The sequence below is a fragment of the Nerophis ophidion genome, linkage group LG02, assembly GCF_033978795.1.
Source record: "Nerophis ophidion isolate RoL-2023_Sa linkage group LG02, RoL_Noph_v1.0, whole genome shotgun sequence".
Classification (NCBI taxonomy): domain Eukaryota; kingdom Metazoa; phylum Chordata; class Actinopteri; order Syngnathiformes; family Syngnathidae; genus Nerophis; species Nerophis ophidion.
In genome coordinates, this window is record NC_084612.1 from 61,220,314 (window position 1) to 61,241,292 (window position 20,979).

The 20,979-nt window shown below is 40.7% G+C and overlaps 1 protein-coding gene, 1 long non-coding RNA gene and 1 other non-coding gene across 4 annotated transcripts in view; 1 reads left to right on the forward strand and 2 right to left on the reverse strand.

The window, feature by feature from the left end:
- Window positions 1–2,687: 2,687 nt before the first annotated feature.
- On the reverse strand, window positions 2,688–6,755 carry LOC133535085 (uncharacterized). Its single transcript, XR_009802143.1, has 3 exons — window positions 6,689–6,755; window positions 2,847–2,900; window positions 2,688–2,756 (listed from the first exon to the last, which is right to left on the reverse strand). It is a non-coding gene; the product is annotated as an uncharacterized LOC133535085 (long non-coding RNA).
- A 1,502-nt stretch (window positions 6,756–8,257) lies between these two features.
- LOC133535088 (uncharacterized) overlaps window positions 8,258–20,979 on the reverse strand; it is a 47,593-nt gene continuing 34,871 nt past the window's right edge. The window contains exons 1-4 of one of the 2 annotated variants that reach the window (XM_061874570.1): window positions 13,391–13,863; window positions 10,733–10,893; window positions 10,507–10,658; window positions 8,258–8,449 (exon numbers count right to left, since the gene is read on the reverse strand). In XM_061874570.1, coding sequence (XP_061730554.1) covers window positions 8,309–8,449; window positions 10,507–10,658; window positions 10,733–10,893; window positions 13,391–13,545 — 609 coding nt within the window. In that variant the 5' untranslated portion in view covers window positions 13,546–13,863 and the 3' untranslated portion in view covers window positions 8,258–8,308. Of the gene's footprint in view, window positions 8,450–10,506; window positions 10,659–10,732; window positions 10,894–13,390; window positions 13,864–20,979 lie in introns of those variants that run through there. The other variant, XR_009802144.1, reaches the window with a different exon arrangement.
- On the forward strand, window positions 19,561–19,643 carry trnal-aag (transfer RNA leucine (anticodon AAG)). The gene has a single exon. It is a non-coding gene; the product is annotated as a tRNA-Leu (tRNA).

The window sequence follows — 20,979 nt, forward strand, 5'->3', positions numbered from 1 at the left end:
TAGAGCCTCGCAGGCAGTGTTTAGGCCAGGGTTGATCTCGGCAGGATGACTCAACGTGATTGCAACGTGACATGAGTGTTGCAATTTGATATTTGTGCAATCTCATAATGCCGACTGTGCCTCCCGGCAACATTAGCGATGGTATGCCCGGCCGCCTTATAGTCGTTCAGCCAACCCTTTAAAATTATAGTTCTGTAGATAACATGGGCGGCGATTGAGTTATGCCTTAATAGCTCTTCAGCTAAATCTTTTAAGTTACGGTGCGGTAGTTAACATGGGAGGCGATGGCACAATGCCTTAATAGCTGTTAAGCCAACCCTTTTAAGTTACAGTTCGGTTTTTAACTTGGGCACCGATTGCGTCGCATCTTAATAGCTGTTCAGCCAACCCTTTTAAGTTACGGTTCGGTAGTTAACATGGGCGGCGATTGCGTCATGCCTAATAGCTGTTCAGCCAACCCTTTTAAGTTACGGTTCGGTATTTATACATTTTTTCCACATCCAAGTCCAAATTCATGCAGCAGTTTCCATTGTGTAGTGGTTATCACTTCACTGTCACCCAACACACAAAAGTCTCCATGGTTGAAAGACTACAATTGCCATTTCTGACATGGTACCCGGATGTAATGGGTGCTTCACACATTTGTCAAGAAACTTAGCAGGAGACAAGTGTTTAAGACAGTGATCAGCTCCCTAGTGGTCCAGTGCAGTGGTTCTCAACCTTTTTCAGTGATGTACCCCCTGTGGACATTTTTTTAATTCAAGTACCCCCTAATCAGAACAAATCATTTTTGGTTGAAAAAAAGAGATAAAGAAGTGAAATACAGCACTATGTCATCAGTTTCTGATTTATTAAATTGTATAACAGTGCCAAATATTGCTCATTTGTAGTGGTCTATCTTGAATTATTTGGAAAAAAAGATATAAAAATAACTAAAATCTTGTTGAAAATTAAACAAGTGATTCAAATATAAATAAAGATTTCTACACATAGAAGTAATCATCAACTTAAAGTGCCCTCTTTGGGGATTGTAATAGAGATCCATCTGGATTCATGAACTTAATTCTAAACATTTCTTTACAAAACAAGAAATCTTTAACATCAATATTTATGTAACGTGTCCACAAAAAATCTAGCTGTCAACACTGAATATTGCATTGTTGTATTTTTTTTCTAAGTTTATGAACTTACATTCATATTTTATTGAAGTATTATTCAATAAATATATTTATAAAGGATTTTTGAATTGTTGATATTTTTAGAATATTTTTAAAAAATCTCACTTACCCCTTGGCATACCTTCAAGTACGCGTACCCCCATTTGAGAACCACTGGTCTAGTGTCTAGGATTCGGCGCTTTCAACGCCGTTGGCTAACCATTGGTATATGTGTGTTCTTCAGGTGGAAGGCTGTAATCAAACTGTTGTCAGGGTTTGCTCGTAGGTGGTTCGATGCGTTACAGTAAATAAGACTACATAGGGCTTCGATGAAGGACTTTTCTAATTCTACCTAGGTTGACTTTTGTAATGCTATGTCGAGGTCATCAGTTGCTGCGTCCCCAACCTTTCTGCGGCTGGGTACCAATCGAGTCCGGTGTGTCAGGCTTACCCCTGACAGTTTGTCTATGTTTTATTTTTTTCCTCTGCATTTGTCTGTTTCCTCTGTGTTTAGTATTTCCTGTCCTTAGTTCCTGTCTAGTGCTCTTGTTTTGGTTCAGCTTCCTGTTTGTCTCCCTGTGTCCTGTTTTCCCTCAACTGCGGCTGATTGGCATCTTTTCACACCTGATGTCAATCGGCCAGCTCCTATTTTACCTGCTTTGTTCCTCCAGTCAGGGCTGGATCATTGTATTGTCATCCGGACTTGTCGTTGCCATATTTTGCTCTTGTCGTGTCTGAGATTCTTTTCAGCTATTACCTGTTGTGCTACATTTTGTCCTGGTCGTCGTAGCAGTAAGCTGTTCTTGTTAGCCATCAGTTAGTTCCAGTTTTTCTGTTTGCTATCCTCTAGCTTCCATGCCAAAGTTCCTTTTTGTTTTCTAGCTTCCAGTGCTAGCTCCCTTAGTTTGTTATTCTGCCCACGTGCATGCTTTTTGTTTGTTCTTGTTCTATTATTTATATTAAATAATGTCTTCATATTCTATGCCTGCCTCCGTCTCTGCATCTCGGGGTTCGACAACAACAAATACCCCTGACACTGGGGTTGGGGACCACTGCTGTATAGGCGCAAGCCTGCTACAGGTCTGTTGAAATATACATCACTTAGCTGTGTATACACTAATGTTGTCCTGATACCAATATTCTGGTACCGGTACCAAAATTATTTTGATACTTTTCTAAATAAAGGGGACCACAAAAAATGGCATTATTGGCTTTATTTTAACATAAAATCTTATGGTATATTAAACATATGTTTATTGCAAGTTTGTCTGTGATGATCTGTCACTTCATTTCTGTTTCCTTGTTTTTGTATTTACTTCTCATCAATGCTCTTATTGTGTTCCATTTCTTGTTTGTCTCTGAGCACTCTTTGATTGCTTACCTGCCGTTGATTGGCAGGCGGTCCGCATCTGCTGCCAATCAGGGTTTTCTATTTATGCCTTGTCTTGAGCACTAAGATTGCTTTATGTTGTGGAACGTTTATTTGCGAGACTGCATATTTTCTGTTGATGATAATAAAGATCATCTTACCTGTTCGTCTGTTCGTTCCTGCATCTTGGGGTCTCAAAAACTGCAGCCGTGCAAGTTCCTCACATTGTCCTTGAATAGAATAGAATAGATATTTTATTGTCATTGCACAAGTACAACGAGATTGATTTTTGGTACAAGTCCCGCTAAGAGCAGACACACGTTACAGGGGAGGACAAGATGAGACCGCCAACGGATCAGCCACTTACGGCGCTCCTTAAAAAGGTGAGAAAAGGGTGACATTGGGAGAGAGAGGGGGGGGGGGGGGGTAAAAAAAAATATCAGTCTAAGGCTAGACCCTCAGAAGGGGTCCAGACTGAGTCCAAGGAAAAAACCTCACATAGCATGGCACACATTTAGACATGGTATCACACTTACTTGCAACAGTGAACATACAGGACAACTTATCTTTTAGTAGTAAGTAAGCAAACAAAAGCTCCTAATTTAGCTGCTGACATATGCAGTAACATATTGGGACATTTATCATTCTATTATTTTGTCAAAATTACTAAGGACAAGTAGTAGAAAATTCCTTATCTACTTGTTCATTTACTGCTAATATCTGCTTACTTTCTCTTTTAACATGTTCTATCTACACTTCTGTTAAAATGTAATAATCACTTGTTCTTCTGTTGTTTGATACTTTACATTAGTTTTGGATGATACCACAAATTTGGGTATCAATCCGATACCAAGTCGTTACAGGATCATACATTGGTCATATTCAAAATCCTCATGTGTCCAGGGACATATTTCCTGAGTTTTTAAACATGATATGAATATTTTTTAAAACGAAAGATGTTGTGATGCCAAAAAATATCGACGTAATCATCGTAGTATTGAATATATACGCTATTGTATTTGGTATCATGGATGTTGGGTGTCGATCCACCTATGGCGTTTGTTTACATTTTGACGCCGGTGAGCTACGGTGTGTAGTGAAGCATGTTTAGCTATTCCTCATCCTGCAGTGATAATGGTACTTGTTATAAACTTACTTTATTTGTCGCCAAGGAGGCGAGGATTAGTGATTTAGAAGCAGCTAAAAAACTGCCGACGGCGGATGGGCTTCAGCTAGCCATGTCTACAGTGTTATTGCGTCACCTTTATTGTTAGTTTTTAAGCCAAAATGGGTCCCTTCTCCGTTTTCTGTCTACACACTTTCCATACTTGCCAACCTTGAGACCTTTCTTTTGTTTTTTGTTTTTGGTCCTGAAAAAGGGAGGTTTTGGGGTTGGTACACTAATTGTAAGTGTATCTTGTGTGTTTTATGTTGATTTAATTAAAAAAAAAAAAAAAAAAAAAAAAACATTTATAAAAATTCTTCTGCGGCCCGGTCCTGTCACGCCAAATTTCTTCACCCTACACCCCCCCCCCCCCCCCCCCCCCCCCATTTACTTCCGGGGTCATGATTAATACAGACGTTTTGTTAACGCTGTATTATAAAAATATAACGCTATATTATAAAAATATAACGCTATATTATAAAAATACAGACGTTTTGTTAACGCTATATTATAAAAAAAATTAAAAAGCAATTTACAAACACAAGCTATGGGATGACGCATTTACTTCCAGGGTCACGTTTCCTCTTATGTCATCCCATAGCTTGTGTTTGTAAATTGTTTTTTAAAATTTTTTATAATACAGCGTAAACAAAACGTCTGTATTTTTATAATATAGCGTTATATTTTATAATATAGCTTTAACAAAACATCCGTATTAATCATGACCCCGGAAGTAAATGGGGAGGGAAGGTTTTAGTAGGGAGAAGAAATTTGGCGTGACACCACCAATCAAGCCGCGGCCCGGTGGTTGGGGACTACTGCTCTTATCGAACCGGTTCCTTATCAAATCCAGATAGGTTGTTGTGTGTGCACTGAGTTCCAAAAGCCATAGATGTTATGTGAGTAGGCCGGCACGCTGTTTATATTTGTGGAAACGGGACCTGATTGAGGACAGCATGCGGCCGCCAAAGGGGGAAGGTTTCAGGTGAGAGAGGACACCAAAGGCACGCCGCCAATATTGTTGTCCGAGTGGAAATCGGGAGAAATTTGTGAGAATGGTTGCCCCGGGAGATTTTTGGGTGGGGCACTGAAATTTGGAACTCTCCCGGGAAAATTGGGAGGGTTGGCAAGTATGACACTGTGTCTGCTAGTAAGTACTCTGTGTGTGTGCACTGCCGAACATGCTCGTCGGCTAGTAAAATCAGCAATGACCTGACGTGGGCAAGGAGGGTGGAGAACCGGTACCTTTCAGAGGCGGTATAGTACCGAATATGGTTCATTAGTTTTGCGATACTATACTAATACCGGTATACTGTACAATCATGAATTGATTAACGTGGACCCCAACTTAAACAAGTTGAAAAAGTTATTCAGGTGTTACCATTTTGTGGTCAGTTGTACGGAATATGTACTGTACTGTGCAATCTACTAATACGGGGGTCGGCAAGCCGCGGCTCTATGACCACTCTGATGTGGCTCGTCCGCATACTTGCCGACCGCCCAGAGAAGTCGAGTAGATTTCCAAATTTTAGTGTCTCTATCAGAAATCTCCCGGGTAGACATTATTCGATTTTCTCTCAGACATCAACTTTAAGGGCGTGCCGTGATGACAATGCCATTATCATCCTTTTTTACATGTCATAGCGTCAGGATTTTCACCACGCTATCTGCGTGCCGGCCGGCCGGTCACATTTTGGATGCAACCTCTATCTGAAAGCGCACGGTACTACAAGGCATACTTGTTCAACAACCATACAGGTCACACTGAGGGTAGTGATATAAACCACTTTAACACTCTTACTAATATGCGCCACACTGTAAACCCACACCAAACAAGAATGACAAACACATTTCAGGATAACATCCTCACTATAACACAACATAAACACGACAGAACAAATACCCAGATTCCTATGTATCCCTGATTCTTCTGGGCTACAATTGGTATGCACAGATTTGGAACATCCCAGCCCTAGGTAATGTAAGGAGTAATATAATGTAAATAGCATCACAACAATAATTCTAAATTGTAAATTGAGGCTAACAAACATGTCCAATGCTACAAACAGGCCTCAACCAGGGTATAATATTAAGCTAGCAGTTAGCTTGTGAACTTGATGCCAAACAGCCATTAGGCTACAATAAAACATACAAAATGAGTTGCAATACAGTTTTAAGCACATATTAAGTGATATTAAACCATCACAACAATAATTCAAAATTGTAAATTGAGGCTAACAAACATGTCCAATGCTACAAACAGGCCTCAACCAGGGTATGATATTAAGCTAGCAGTTAGGTTGTGAACTTGATGCCAAACAGCCATTAGGCTACAATAAAATGTACAAAATGAGTTGCAATACAGTTTTAAGCACATATTAAGTGATATTAAACCATCACAAGAATAATTCTAAATTGTAAATTGAGGCTAACAAACATGTCCAATGCTACAAACAGGATCCAAACCAGGGTATGATATTAAGCTAACAGTAAGCTTTTGAACTTGATGCCAAACAGCCATTAGGCTACAATAAAACATACAAAATTAGTTTCAATACAGTTTTAAGCACATATTAAGTGATATTAAACCATCACAAGAATAAATCTAAATTGTAAATTGAGGCAAACAAACATGTCCAATGCTACAAACAGGACCCAAACCAGGGTATGATATTAAGCTAACAGTAAGCTTGTGAACTTGATGCCAAACAGCCATTAGGCTACAATAAAACGTACAAAATGAGTTGCAATACAGTTTTAAGCACATATTAAGTGATATTAAACCATCACAACAATAATTTTAAATTGTAAATTGAGGCTAACAAACATGTCCAATGCTACAAACAGGCCTCAACCAGGGTATGATATTAAGCTAGCAGTTAGCTTGTGAACTTGATGCCAAACAGCCATTAGGCTACAATAAAACATACAAAATGAGTTGCAATACAGATTTAAGCACATATTAAGTGATATTAAACCTTATATAAAGTAACTCACCCTGTATTGACGCACACTGCCAATTAAAAAATTGACATCGAAGTTTCACTGTAAACTTTCAGAGAGTGTTGATGAAATGAGGTGGTCAATTGCCCCCTCCAGTGTCGTAAAAGTGAACTACACTCAAGCAACCCAATGACCCAAAAAGAAAACAAGCGTTACAGGGACTGTCTTTTGTACAGTGTTGTTGTAGGACTATCTACTCCAGGGGTCACCAACATGGTGCCAGGTTGTCCGTAAGGACCAGATGAATCGCCCGCTGGCCTGTTCTAAAAATAGCTCAAATAGCAGCACTTACCAGTGAGGTGCCTCTATTTTTTAAATTGTATTTATTTACTAGCAAGCTGGTCTCGCCTTGCTGGACATTTTTAATTCTAAGAGAGAAAAAACTCAAATAGAATTTGAAAATCCAAGAAAATATTATAAAGACTTGGACTTCACTAGTTTAAATAAATTCATTTATTTTTTTACTTTGCTTCTTATGACTTTAAGAAAGACAATTTTAGAGAAAAAATACAACCTTAAAAATGATTTTAGGATTTTTAAACACATATACCTTTTTACCTTTTTAATTCCTTCCTCTTCTTTCCTGACAATTTAAATCAATGCTCAAGTATATATATATTTTTTTATTGTAAAGAATAATAAATACATTTTAATTTAATTCTTCATTTTAGCTTCTGTTTTTTCAACAAAGAATATTTGTGAAATATATCTTCAAACTTATAATTAAAATTAAAAAAAAATATTCTGGCAAATGTAGAAAATCTGTAGAATCAAATTTAAATCTTATTTCAAAGTATTTTGAATTTCTTTAAAAAATTTTGTTTTGGAAAATCTAGAAGAAATAATGATTTTTCTTTGTTAGACATATAGCTAGGTCCAATTTGTTATATATTCCAACAAAACGCAGATTGGAATTTAACCTATTTGAAACATGTCATCAAAATTCTAAAACTAACCTTACTCAGGAAAAATTGCTAATGATGTTGCATAAATTCTCTTTTTAATTTTTTCAAAAAGATTTTAATTAGATAGTTTTTTTTCTAGTTATTCTCTTCATTTTTTTGGGTTGAATTTTGAATTTTAAAGAGTCGAAATTGAAGATAAACTGTTTCCAAATCAAATTTTCATTTTTTTCGTGTTTTTTTCCTCTTTTAAATCGTTCAATTAAGTGTTTTTTTCATTATTTATTCTCTACAAAAAACCTTCCGTAAAAGGAAAAAAAATGTACGACGGAATGACAAACAGAAATACCCATTTTTCATATATATATATATATGATTTATTTATTAAAGGTGAATTGAGCAAATTGGCTATTTCTGGCAGTTTATTTAAGTGTGTATCAAACTGGTAGCCCTTCGCATTAATCAGTACCCAAGAAGTAGCTCTTTGTTTCAAAAAGGTTGGTGACCCCTGATCTAGACTAACACCAAATGTTAGGATCCATGAACAGACACACAATGCTCCTCAAAACCCTTATTCTGTCCAATCAGGCGCTAATCATGATTTAGAGTGCATGAGAAAGCGTTAATAAAAACAAATCTCTCATTGACCACGTTTTTGTTTTTTAATAACATGTACACCATACAACAAGAGAAAACAGAACTAATGCTGTAATCATGAAGGATCCCACACGGGTGGTGACAAAAGCATGCAGTCCAACTCTTGGCGTGTGTTAGAGGTTGAAGCCGTAAGCAGGGTTGTATGGAGGCTGCGGATGCTGAACAGGAGCAGAAGGCGGAGCAGGTAGTTGATGCCCTGTGGGAGACAAAACAATTAATACAATATGATAAGCAAACATTAACATGCTAACATTTTATGCTAGCTTTTTAGCTTCAAATAAAGTATTGTTTATGGCTTTTGGATGTATTTTTAAAGTAACTTAGAGGCAGAATGAATTGATCCCATTAGCCAATTATTACAAATTAGAATGTAAAAAAAACAAATTTTTGTCTTCTTCTCTGTGATAAGGAAAACTCAAAAGCGATTCAGTTGCTGACAGAAGCTAGTTTACGGCTAATGCCGTGGTATGGCAATGTGTTACCAGGCTAAAAAACACAACTCCTTGGCGTTCGCTTATTCAGTAACAATGTCGCTACATCTAGGTAATTATGCAGTTTACGGGACGTAAATGTATCAGAATCAAAAATACTTTATTAATCCCCGAGGGGAAATCATCCATCTATGATATGATAAAGATTTTCCCCTGTTATCATGCTAACTTTGTATGCTAGCATCCAAGATAATTTAATATGTTTAAACCAAAACTTATTTGGTTAGGACATGTCTCCATCTTGCAGGTATACTAATTTCTCAATATGATAAGCAAACATTAGCATGGTAACATTTTATGCTAGCTTTTTAGCTTCAAATAAAGTATTGTTTATGGCTTTTGGATGTATTTTTAAAGTAACTTAGAGGTAGAATGAATTGATCCCATTAGCCAATTATTACAAATTAGAATGTAAAAAAACCAAATTTTTGTCTTCTTGTCTGTGATAAGGAAAACTCAAAAGCGATTCAGTTACTGACAGAAGCTAGTTTACGGCTAATGCAGTGGTATGGCAATGTGTTACCAGGTTAAAAAAAACAGCTCCTTGGCGTTCGCTTATTCAGTAACAATGTCGCTACATCTAGGTAATTCTGCAGTTTACGGGACGTAAATGTATCAGAATCAAAAATACTTTATTAATCCCTGAGGGGAAATCATCCATCTATGATATGATAAAGATTTTCCCCTGTTATCATGCTAACATTAGCATGCTAACTTTGTATGCTAGCATCCAAGATAATTTTAATATGTTTAAACCAAAACTTATTTGGTTAGGACATGTCTCCATCTTGCAGGTATACTAATTTCTCAATATGATAAGCAAACATTAGCATGGTAACATTTTATGCTAGCTTTTTAGCTTCAAATGAAGTATTGTTTATGGCTTTTGGATGTATTTTTAAAGTAACTTAGAGGCAGAATGAATTGATCCCATTGGCCAATTATTACGAATTAGAATTAAAAAAAAAACTAACTTTTGTCTTCTTGTCTGTGATAAGGAAAACTCAAAAGCGATTCAGTTGCTGACAGAAGCTAGTTTACGGCGAATGCCGTGGTATGGCAATGTGTTACCAGGCTAAAAAAACAGCTCCTTGGCGTTCGCTTATTCAGTAACAATGTCGCTACATCTAGGTAATTATGCAGTTTACGGGACGTAAATGTATCAGAATCAAAAAAAATGTATTAATTCCTGAGGGGAAATCACCTATCTATGATATGATAAAGATTTTCCTCGGTTATCATGCTAACTTTGTATGCTAGCATCCAAGATAATTTTAATATGTTTAAACCAAAACTTATTTGTTTAGGACATCTTGCAAGTATACCTACTTCTCAATATGATAAGCTAACATTAGCATGCTAACATTTTATGCTAGCATCCTAGATAATTTGAATGTATTTAAACCAAAACGTATTTGTTTAGGACATCTTGCAAGTACCTACTTCTCAATATGATAAGCTAACATTAGCATGCTAACATTTTATGCTAGCTTTTTAGCTTCAAATGAAGCATTTTTAAAGTGATTTAGAGGCAGAATGAATTGATCCCATTAGCTGGATTGCTAGCTGATTATTACAAATTAGAATGCAAAAAAAACAACTATTGCCATCTGGTCTGTGATAAGGATTGTGAACAATGGGCTAAATTCTCCCAAAAGAGCAGTTCTGCTTTGAATATAACTTGCAATGTTTGCAGTTCTTCCAGCAGTTGCTATATAAGATGTACAAAAAAACAAAAATAAGATTGTCGAAAAGAACTGACCAGCTTCAACGTATGGTGGAGGTGGTGGTGCTGCGGGAATGCCGTAACCAGGCTGCAGAGGCACGGCCTGGTAGCCCGGCTGAGACGGCGGGTAATGCTGTGCCGGAGGGGGCGGCTGATGGGGTACAGCGACAAAGGTGGTGTCGGCACATCTTAAAAGACAAACGTGATATTTCCAGTGAGAAAAAACCAGCGACGACAGCGTTGACATCAGGTGGCGTCTCACTTTGACGCTGCGAATTGCGGCCTTTTCTGCACTTCTTGTAGAAGAAGCAGCAGGGAGCCACAAAGCAGGCGACCAGACCCACGCAGAAGATGAGAGGGATGACGACGCCCAGGATGCTGCCCAAAAGTACAGCACGTTTGGCGTACTTTTCAAAGCGAGGCCTGCCCGGATGAAATAAAAATAAAAATAAAAACACACACTACAGTAGCATCATGGTTCAAATGTAGCAACAGTTAGTTCACCACTTCAGAAATGCATGGCACGGCCTGATCTGTGCCAAAATACTTGGATCTGTCACTTCCTGGTCTCGCAATATTCCACGACCGAGCTGCTGTAACGTGATATTTAAATGTTTTATACAATATGACTAACTTACATACTAAAATAAAACAATATAAAAATGAAAAAAGGGTAGATTTAAAAAAAAAAAAATCAGGGAGCGTTGTCGCCACAATTTCAACCACTTTCACTCTTTTGTCATTCCAAAATAAGACACACGGGGGCGCCATTGACTCCCATCAAGCAGAGTCCTGGGCATGACGTTTGTCACACCTATGGACCATGTTTTGTTTTGTCATGTTATGTTTTGATTTTGGACATTCAGTCACGTTTTTCACTTCCTGGTTTTGTTTGTTTCCATGCCAACGCATTAGTTCCCACCTTGTCACGCCCCTACCCTCAGTCCCACACCGGTTCCTGATTATCACAGCCAGTATTTAAGTAATTTTCTTTCTGTTCATCATTCTGGGATCTTCACATGCGCACGCACCCTACCCATGCTGCACCTCCTTCATGTCCTTGTCCATAGTTCCATGCCGTGTAAGTTTTTGTATTTATGCCACAGTGCTAGTTTTGTTTTGTTTGTATATAGTCATGCCATTGTGCTGTTTTTGTTCCAAGTTTTAGTATAAATTACTATCCGCCATCGAGCGCTTGGGGTTGTTTGGTTGGTTCTGCTCAGTGCGGTGCCAAGCCACAGCGACCAGCACGTCCTCCACCACCAGTCTTTTGGCCTGCTAACCTGCAGCTTCCAGCGAGGCCACCTGCGTCAAGTCAACCTCCAAGATCAAGTAAACGTCAACCTCCAAGTCCACGTCAACCTCCAAGTCCAATTCCACGTCAACCTCCATGTCAACGTCAACGTCAACGTCCAAGTCCACGCCAACGTCCAAGTCCACGCCAAAGTCCAAGTCCACACGTAGCCAAGCGCCGCTAGTGGAAGCTCCACGTAGCCAAGCGCCGCCAGTGTCAGCTCCACGTACCCAAGCGCCGCCAGTATCAGCTCCACGTAGCCAAGCGCCGCCAGTGGCAGCTCCACGTAGCCAAGCGCCGCCAGTGGCAGCTCCACGTAGCCAAGCGCCGCCAGTGGCAGCTCCACGTAGCCAAGCGCCGCCAGTGGCAGCTCCACGTAGCCAAGCGGCGCCAGTGGCAGCTCCACGTAGCCAAGCGGCGCCAGTGGCAGCTCCACGTAGCCAAGCGGCGCCAGTGGCAGCTCCACGTAGCCAAGCGGCGCCAGTGGCAGCTCCACGTAGCCAAGCGCCGCCAGTGGCAGCTCCACATCGCCAAGCGCCGCCAGTGGCAGCTCCACGTCCAAGTCGACCGCCAAGCCCAAGTCGACCGCCAAGCCCAAGTCGACCGCCAAGCCCAAGTCGACCGCCAAGCCCAAGTCGACCGGCAAGCCCAAGTCGACCGCCAAACCCAAGTCGACTGCCAAGCCCAAGTCCACGCCGACCGTCAAGCCCAAGTCCACGCCGACCGTCAAGCCCAAGTCCACGCCGACCGCCAAACCCAAGTCCACGACGAACTACATCGCCTGCCACGATGACGACGCGTCCGCCTCCTTGTCAGCCACGGATGTGGCTAATACGTGGTTGTCCGCCACGCCAAGGGTGCCGACCTCCGCGTCGGCCACAGTTGTGGCCACTACGTGGTCGTTCGCCACGCCCTCCTCGTCAGCCACAGTTGTGGTCTCCACGTGGTCGTCCGCCACGCCAAGGGGTTTGGCCACAGATATGGCCGTTCTCGGGTCGTCCACCTCGGTCCTCGACGCGTCGCCGCCACCTGACTCTGCCCCGATGGATACGGGGGCACGTTGTTTGGCGATCCACCGCCATGTCCCCCTCCCACCCTCCCATTACTTTTGATCCTAGTTTTCTTTTGGGGTTTTATTTTTGGACATCTGGAAGCTGTCTTTAACGGGGGGGGGGCTCTGTCACAGCTATGGACCATGTTTTGTATTGTCATGTTATGTTATGTTTTGATTTTGGACATTCAGTCACGTTTTTCACTTCCTGGTTTTGTTTGTTTCCATGCCAACGCATTAGTTCCCACCTTGTCATGCCCCTGCCCTCAGTCCCACACCGGTTCCTGATTATCACAGTCAGTATTTAAGTAATTTTCTTTCTGTTCATCATTCTGGGATCTTCACATGCGCACGCACCCTACCCATGCTGCACCTCCTTCATGTCCTTGTCCATAGTTCCATGCCGTGTAAGTTTTTGTATTTATGCCACAGTGCTAGTTTTGTTTTGTTTGTATATAGTCATGCCATTGTGCTGTTTTCGTTCTAAGTTTTAGTATAAATTATTATCCGCCATCGAGCGCGCTTTTTGTTTTGCCTTATTTATTGTATTTTGAGTATAAATAAAAAACATGTACCTGAATTCACGCCTGGCTCGTCCTGTAATCCCGCTGCGTCCAAGGAGCACAAAAAATCCATGTCCAAGCCAAGTTGTGACAACGTTAATGTCAGAGTTTGTTTGTGACGAACCCCAAGATGCAGAAATGGAGGCAGGCATGGAGTGAGAAAACATAATTTAAGATACTAGAACAAAACCGAAGAAAGGGTTCAAACCAAAAGCGCGCACATGAGCGGATAACAAACAAAAAGGCCTAGCGTGGAAGCAAACAGGTATCTAGCAGGAAACAGAAAAACTGGAAACAGCTAATGGCTAACAAGAAAACACGAAACCAAAAAGCTAGGAGAAAACAAACTACAAATAGCTAACAGGAACAGCTTACTGCTACCACAACAAGGGCAAATAGTAGCACAACAGGTAGTAGCTGTAATGATGACATCAACAAATCACGACAGGTAGCAACGACACAAGAGCGACATCGACATGACAACAATCCAGCCCTGACTGGAGGACAAAAACAGAACCAAATAGAATTAGGCTGATTGACAACAGGTGTGGCCAGGTCCCAATCAGCCACAGCTGAGGGAAAAAAAACAATCAGGGAGAAACCCAGGAAACCAACAAAATAAGAGCGCTGACAGGAACTAATAACAGGAAATACTAAACACAGAGGGAACAAAGACAAATGCAGAGGAAAAAAACTAAAACACAAACAAACTGTCAGTGGAAAGCCTGACAGTTAAAGTGCATCCGGCAGTGGAGGCTCCTCTGTGGGGTCTTAAAGGCCTACTGAAATGAGATTTTCTTATTCAAACGGGGATAGCAGGTCCATTCTATGTGTCATACTTGATAATTTCGCAATATTGCCATATTTTTGCTGAAAGGATTTAGTAGAGAACATCCACGATAAAGTTCGCAACTTTTGGTCGCTAGTAAAAAAACCTTGCCTGTACCGGAAGTAGCAGACGATGTGCGCGTGACGTCACGGGTTGTAGGGCTCCTCACATACTCAAATTGTTTATAATCATAGCCACCAGCAGCAAGAGCGATTCGGACCGAGAAAGCGATGCTTTCCCCATTAATTTGAGCGAGGATGAAAGATTCGTGGATGAGGAAAGTTAGAGTGAAGCACTAGAAAAAAAAACAAAAAAAGGGACGGCAGTGGGAGCAATTCAGATGTTATTAGACACATTTACTAGGATGATTCTGGAAAATCCCATATCCGCTTATTGTGTTTAAAGACTTGGTCTTCACTTGTATAAATAAATGTGTTTATTTTCTTACTTTGCTTCTTATAACTTTCAGAAAGACAATTTTAGGGAAAAAATACAACCTTAAAAATGATTTTAGGATTTTTAAACACAAAAACCTTTTTACCTTTTAAATTCCTTCCTCTTCTTTCCTGACAATTTAAATCAATGTTCAAGTATTTTTATTTGTTTTTATTGTAAAGAATAATAAATACATTTTAATTTAATTCTTCATTTTAGCTTCTGTTTTTTCGCCGAAGTATATTTGTGAAATATTTCTTCGAACTTATTATGATTAAAATTCCCCAAAAATATTCTGGCAAATCTAAAAAATCTGTAGAAACAAATGTAAATCTTATTTCAAAGTCTTTTGAATTTCTTTGAAAATTTTTGTTCTGTAAAATCTAGAAAAAAATAATGATTTGTCTTTGTTAGAAATATAGCTTGGTCCAATTTGTTATATATTCTAACAAAGTGCAGATTGGATTTTAACCTATTTAAAACATGTCATCAAAATTGTAAAATTAATCTTAATCAGGAAAAAATTACTAATGATGTTCCATAAATTATTTTTTTATTTTTTTCAAAAAGATTCGAATTAGCTAGTTTTTCTATTAATTTTTGTCGGTTCAATTTTGAATTTTAAAGAGTCGGAATTGAAGATAAACTATGCTTCAATTTTTTTTTTTTTTTTTTTTCGTCTTTTCTCCTCTTAAAACGTTCAATTAAGTATTTTTTTCATAATTTATTCTCTACAAAAAAACTTCCGTAAAAGGAAAAAAAATGTACGACGGAATGACAGACAGAAATACCCTTTATATATATATATATATATATATATATATATATAGAAATATTTATTAAAGGTAAATTGAGCAAATTGGCGATTTCTGGTAATTTATTTAAGTGTGTATCAAACTGGTAGCCCTTCGCATTAATCAGTACCCAAGAAGTAGCTCTTGGTTTCAAAAAGGTTGGTGACCCCTGGTATAGAGTATATATAATATGTCAATATTACATATATGTTATATTTTATATTGCTTCTGTGGTACATTTTTAGTCTACTGTATACCTGCATTATTATCCTTTCCATCCTTTGTAACTAAGCTACAATGTGGAACAATAAAGTGTGTCTAATTCTAAGTTTAAACACAAAACTGCCAGGGGCAAAGTAGTGCCTTTATGTCGCAAATGCATCCCAAATTTAAATTTTCTTAATCTTTATGTAAGCCTAAAAATGAGCAAACCGGCATTATTGTCAGTCTTAACTCCAGAAACAAAAGGCCACATGCAAGGTTGGTTTTACGTCACAGCTTGCATTTCACTTTCTAACATTATTTGTGAAGCAAGTGCAATCGTAAAAACAATGAATCATTTTGTATTGTGTCGTTCTAAAAAGATATCACCTCTAACTCGAAATGGCAACCACGTATATCGAGTCACAAATATGTTTCCCTCTTGTTTTCATGTGGGTTTTTTTGGGGGCTTTTGGTTCAGGACCATGGCCGGCTCTATGCAGGGGCAAGAGGGGGCAGAGCCCCCTTAAATAAATGTCTTGCCCCCTCGAATCAAAATTTGAGAAAGCAAATTTGAATAAACTCACAAAATTACTACATTACAAGTAGACAAAAGTATCTGCACTAGCGGAAAAATCCGCCGAAAAAGGGAGACACACGATATATTAGTGTCGGCTTCCCTCTCATCCCTCCCTCCGCTGTGTGTGTATTCAACATTCCACAGGCTGCGCAGCACACACACACCCGCACACACCCCTCAGCCCTCAGTAAACATCCAATCACTGTTGCAGTATGAAAATAAAAGAAAAGGAAAAGTTGTCTACATTTATCATATACTTGTTAGGATGGGTGTATTTGTGTAGTCTTCTCTGTCATAAACACGTTTATCGTCGCGGACTTTCGGTGCTACGGAGTTCCTTTTTTTTTTTTTTTTTTTTTTTACAACTTGACGAGAGCAGTGACAACGGAGGCTCTGAGCAGCAGTGGTTTGGAAGGCAGAGAGCCTCCACTGTCCCTGTAACAAGCTACAAGTCATTTATGATGCTGTTAATGACAGTAAAAATTAAACATAAGGTATATATCCTGCTTAGCAGTCCTCCTCTGCTGTCCTCTGTTCAGAGCGGAGTCCCTAGCAACGGCCTGTCTTACTTAGCAACGGTCTGGCAATCGACTGCTGGAATTCTTTTTCTGTTGTTTTTCTTGTAATTCTACATAGTCAACCTTTAATGTTTCAATCTATATTTTGTAATAAACAAATTATAAGTTTCATTTGATATGACCAAGACACCTACAAACAAACACACAGCCGTTTTCATCAATTTACAAGCAAGTGGGCACCACACATACATTGGAGTGAATGAATTTTGTGCCCAGATGAGTGCCCACGTTCTGTTTTATAAATCACTTTGAGATTCTTTTTTTTATCACATTATTCAATTTACCTTTCAGTTTTGTAAATATTGACTGTAGTGTGTGAAGTCCTACTTTGGGTCAAAATTGATTTGAGAGTTAGGCCATCCAGTTAGGATAAATGTTACGTGGTTGGTTGATAAAATCTGGATAAAGGATGTTTTATTTTATTTTATTTTATTCATTTATTTTTATTTTTCAGTTCCCCCCCCCCCCGAGGGATTGCCACCTTATTGTGGTCAGGGGGTTTGCGTGCCTCAGTGACCGTAAGAGCTATACCAGCAGGAGCTTAGTCTTCAGGTGGGACACCCAAGTTGGACAGGTCTGAAGGTAGAGGCCTGACAAAGTGCAATCCACTACTCCAGGTTGGGGTTGGACACATAGCTAAAGACCCATTTCAATGAAGAAAGCATCGTTACTATAAGCACAGGAAAAAAAGTGCTGGAGCATGATGTGTACACATGATGCCCCCTTCACATTTCTGACTGCCCCCTCATATAAGCATGCCTAGAACCGACCCTGTTCAGGACCCTTTGGGACTAGGACTGTGTGACAAGGGGTGGCGCTTTGGTGACTTCTGTGGTGCTTTTTTTGTGAGCTTCTAGATCTGCCTCCCGGGACACTTTTGGCCATGGAGACCAGCTGCTGGGTTTCTGCCCCACCAGAGTCCGTTTAGAGAGACTGGAGGAGATGCAGATGAAGAGACAGGAGCTGCGGAGCTGGCGTAGAGAGCCGGGACAGACAAGCTTCACACCGTCATTGCTGAATGAGCAAGTATCGGATACCTCGGTCTTCTTAGACGTACCCTCGCTCATCCATGCGGACAGGACACCGAGCGAGAGTGGAGTCTGCTCTCTTGGTTGCTTTGTTGGGTCTGCTCCTGCTGTCTCTGGCCATGGTCCCCCCCACCCCAGCGGACAATGGCATGGAACACCGCAGAGGCCACCACAGTGTATATGTTTTTGTCTACTTTTGTTGTTGTTTTCCGTTTGTTTCCAGTACTCCCGGTAACAATTAGAGACGCTACCTCAGTAGAAGCATTTAAGTCCCATCTTAAAACTCATTTGTATACTCTAGCCTTTAAATAGACCCCCTTTTTAGACCAGTTGATCTGCCGTTTCTGTCCTTTTCTGCTCTGCCCCCCTCTCCCTCGTGGAGGGGAGGCACAGGTCCGGTGACCATGGATGAAGTGCTGAGTGTCCAGAGTCCGGACCCGGGGTAGACCGCTCGCCTGTGCATCGGTTGGGGACATCTCTGCGCTGCTGACCCGTCTCTGCTCGGAATGGTCCCCTGCTGGCCCCACTATGGACTGGACTCTCACTATTATGCTAGATCCTCTATGGACTGGACTTTCACAATATTATGCTAGAACCACTCGACATCCATGACACCGGTCGCCCTGGGAACGGGGGAGGTTCTCATCTTTAAGGTTTCTCATTGTCATCCCACCGGTTTTAGTTTTTCCTTGCCCTGATGTGGGATCCGAACCAAGGATGTAGCTGTGGCTTGTGCAGCCCTTTGAGAAATTTGTGATTTAGGGCTTTATAAGTGAAAATGGATTGATTGATTTGACTTTTGTTGCTGTGTGAAGTGGCTGGTTGCATCAGATCTGCAGTTTTAATGTCTTTAAAGTCCTTTAATGTTTCCCTCTTACACACATGTTTATGTGTGCTATGGCTATGAGGTTTTTTTCCCTTGGCCTCAGTCCGGACCAGGTTTAGACTGATTTTTTTTCTTCTCACCACTCGCCCCTCCCCAGCGTTTAACTGTTTTTCACCTTTTTTGTAAGGGTTGCCGTCAGCGATCCTGTTCTGTCTCCCTGTAATGTTTGTCTGATCTTGAATGGGATCGTGCTGAAAATAATAATTTCCCCTCCTAGATTATTATGCCACCCGAACGCCTCCCTAGGGAGGTGTTTAGGGCACGTCCAACCGGTAGGAGGCCACGGGGAACACCCAGGACACGTTGGGAAGCTGTTTCCAAATCCAACCTTAGCTTTAACTTTCTCAATATGATATTTGAAGGTGACCAACATAGACTGTCTGTGGTTGTATTCAAGCTGTTTTCCGTACCATCTGACTTTAGGCTAACCATTGGTGTATGTGTATATGTGTAATTAAACTGTTGTCAGTGTTTGCTCATCGGTGGTTAGTTGTGTTGTTGTAAAATACTGTGTTTGATATCTATAGGGCTGTGCAGCAACGCCAAGTCCACACATCACAACATTCGGAGAATGATACTTTGGTCACTTCTCAAATTTCAACAAGATGGTAATTGAAGAAAATTAGAGGTACCTGAACCATCTCCCCGTCAGGGAAATGAACCCTGGTCTTCCGCGTGACAGGCGGAGATACTGTCCACTATACTAACGAGGAATGCATAACATCGTGTTTTCCAGGGGACAAGCAAACATCCTTGGCTTTTGCCTGTCACACCGCAGCCAAAGTGTTGCCATGTCACATTTCTCCTATCTCATAATGCCGACAATTTGATCCTGGGAAATCTTGGAATAAGGTTAGTGTGGCCGAGCGGTTTAAGGCGCTGGATTAAGGCTCCGGTATCTCGGGAGGCGTGGGTTCAAATCCCACCACTGCCATCTTTTGCTGGTAACGCATTTGTATCTTCCCTGACTGAGGCAATAAGACTCTTGGCCTCATTTGGAAAGCTTTCAAAAATAGGGCCCAAACGTTAGCTTTGGAGTTTTCCATGCCAGGTATGCAATGAGAAAAAAACACAAGCAGCACAGTTTTAAGGCCCGCCAGCAGCCTCTGGAAAAGATAAAAGGTGGACGTGGTTGTGTGTTTATCAACATGTCGTTTGAAGATCACCGCCCCTACTTAAGACATTCAGTCCACTTTTATCTGTTTCTGTATTCTGATGACACCGCAGTGATAGGATGTATCAGTGGCCGGCGCAGAGCGACTTACAGGAGGGAGTTAGCCTGTCTGGTGACATTGTGTAGAAACAACAACCTTGTCCTCAACAAGGACTACACTAAGAAGACATGAGGAAAGAAAGTCTGTTCGTTATTGTTACTATTGTACAATTTTTACACATCCAAGTACAAATTCACGCAGCAGTTTCCATAGTGTAGTGGTTATCACTTCACTGAGACACAGAAGTTACCCCGGTTCAAAAAATACAATTCACATTTCTGACATGGTACATGAATGCAATGGGTGCTTCACACATTTGTCAAGTAACCATGCAGGATACAAGTGTCTGAATAAATGATCAGTTCCCTGGTGGTCTAGTGGCTAGGATTCGGCACTTTCACCGCCGCGCCCCGAATTCGATTCCCGGTCAGGGAAAGCTATCCATTCCGTTCTCATAGCAGGCAATTTCTATAAAACTTATGTGACTTCCATGTTTTATGCTCATGATATACAAAGCATTATGGTTGACATTTTCCATAAAGGCAATGTGGACATTGCTCCAATATGTCCAAAAGAAGGTGCCTGAGATTCCCAGCTTTCCTCTTTCTTGTTCTCTTCGAGTTCCACGGCACGACACCTTTCCAGTTCACCCCACACCGGAGCCGAGTCACTGGCGGCATCCAGATCTTGTTGGTTGAATTGCACAGGCAGGAGAGAGCAGACTAACAAATGACACATCATCTGCACTCCTCCACACTAACATGCTGTAGAACATCCTCATAGCCTCATTTCTACATGGATACCTTGCAACGTTCCGTTTCTCAGATCTTGGGCAATTGAGGTAGGACCAAAACGCCACACTTCTTTGGAGCCGGGCAGAAGAGATTTGTTTAGTTGTGTGAGGCATTTTCCCTGCGGCTTTAGCAGAGGGCCAACCTGTTGCGGTGATGGCTGTCAGTCAGGGCTTGTCCAGGACGGAGGAAATTTGCCTTGATTTTAATCTCTTCGTTGCAGGTTCTCGGTCAAACAGAGCGAGACGAGGGTCAGTTTCTTGTT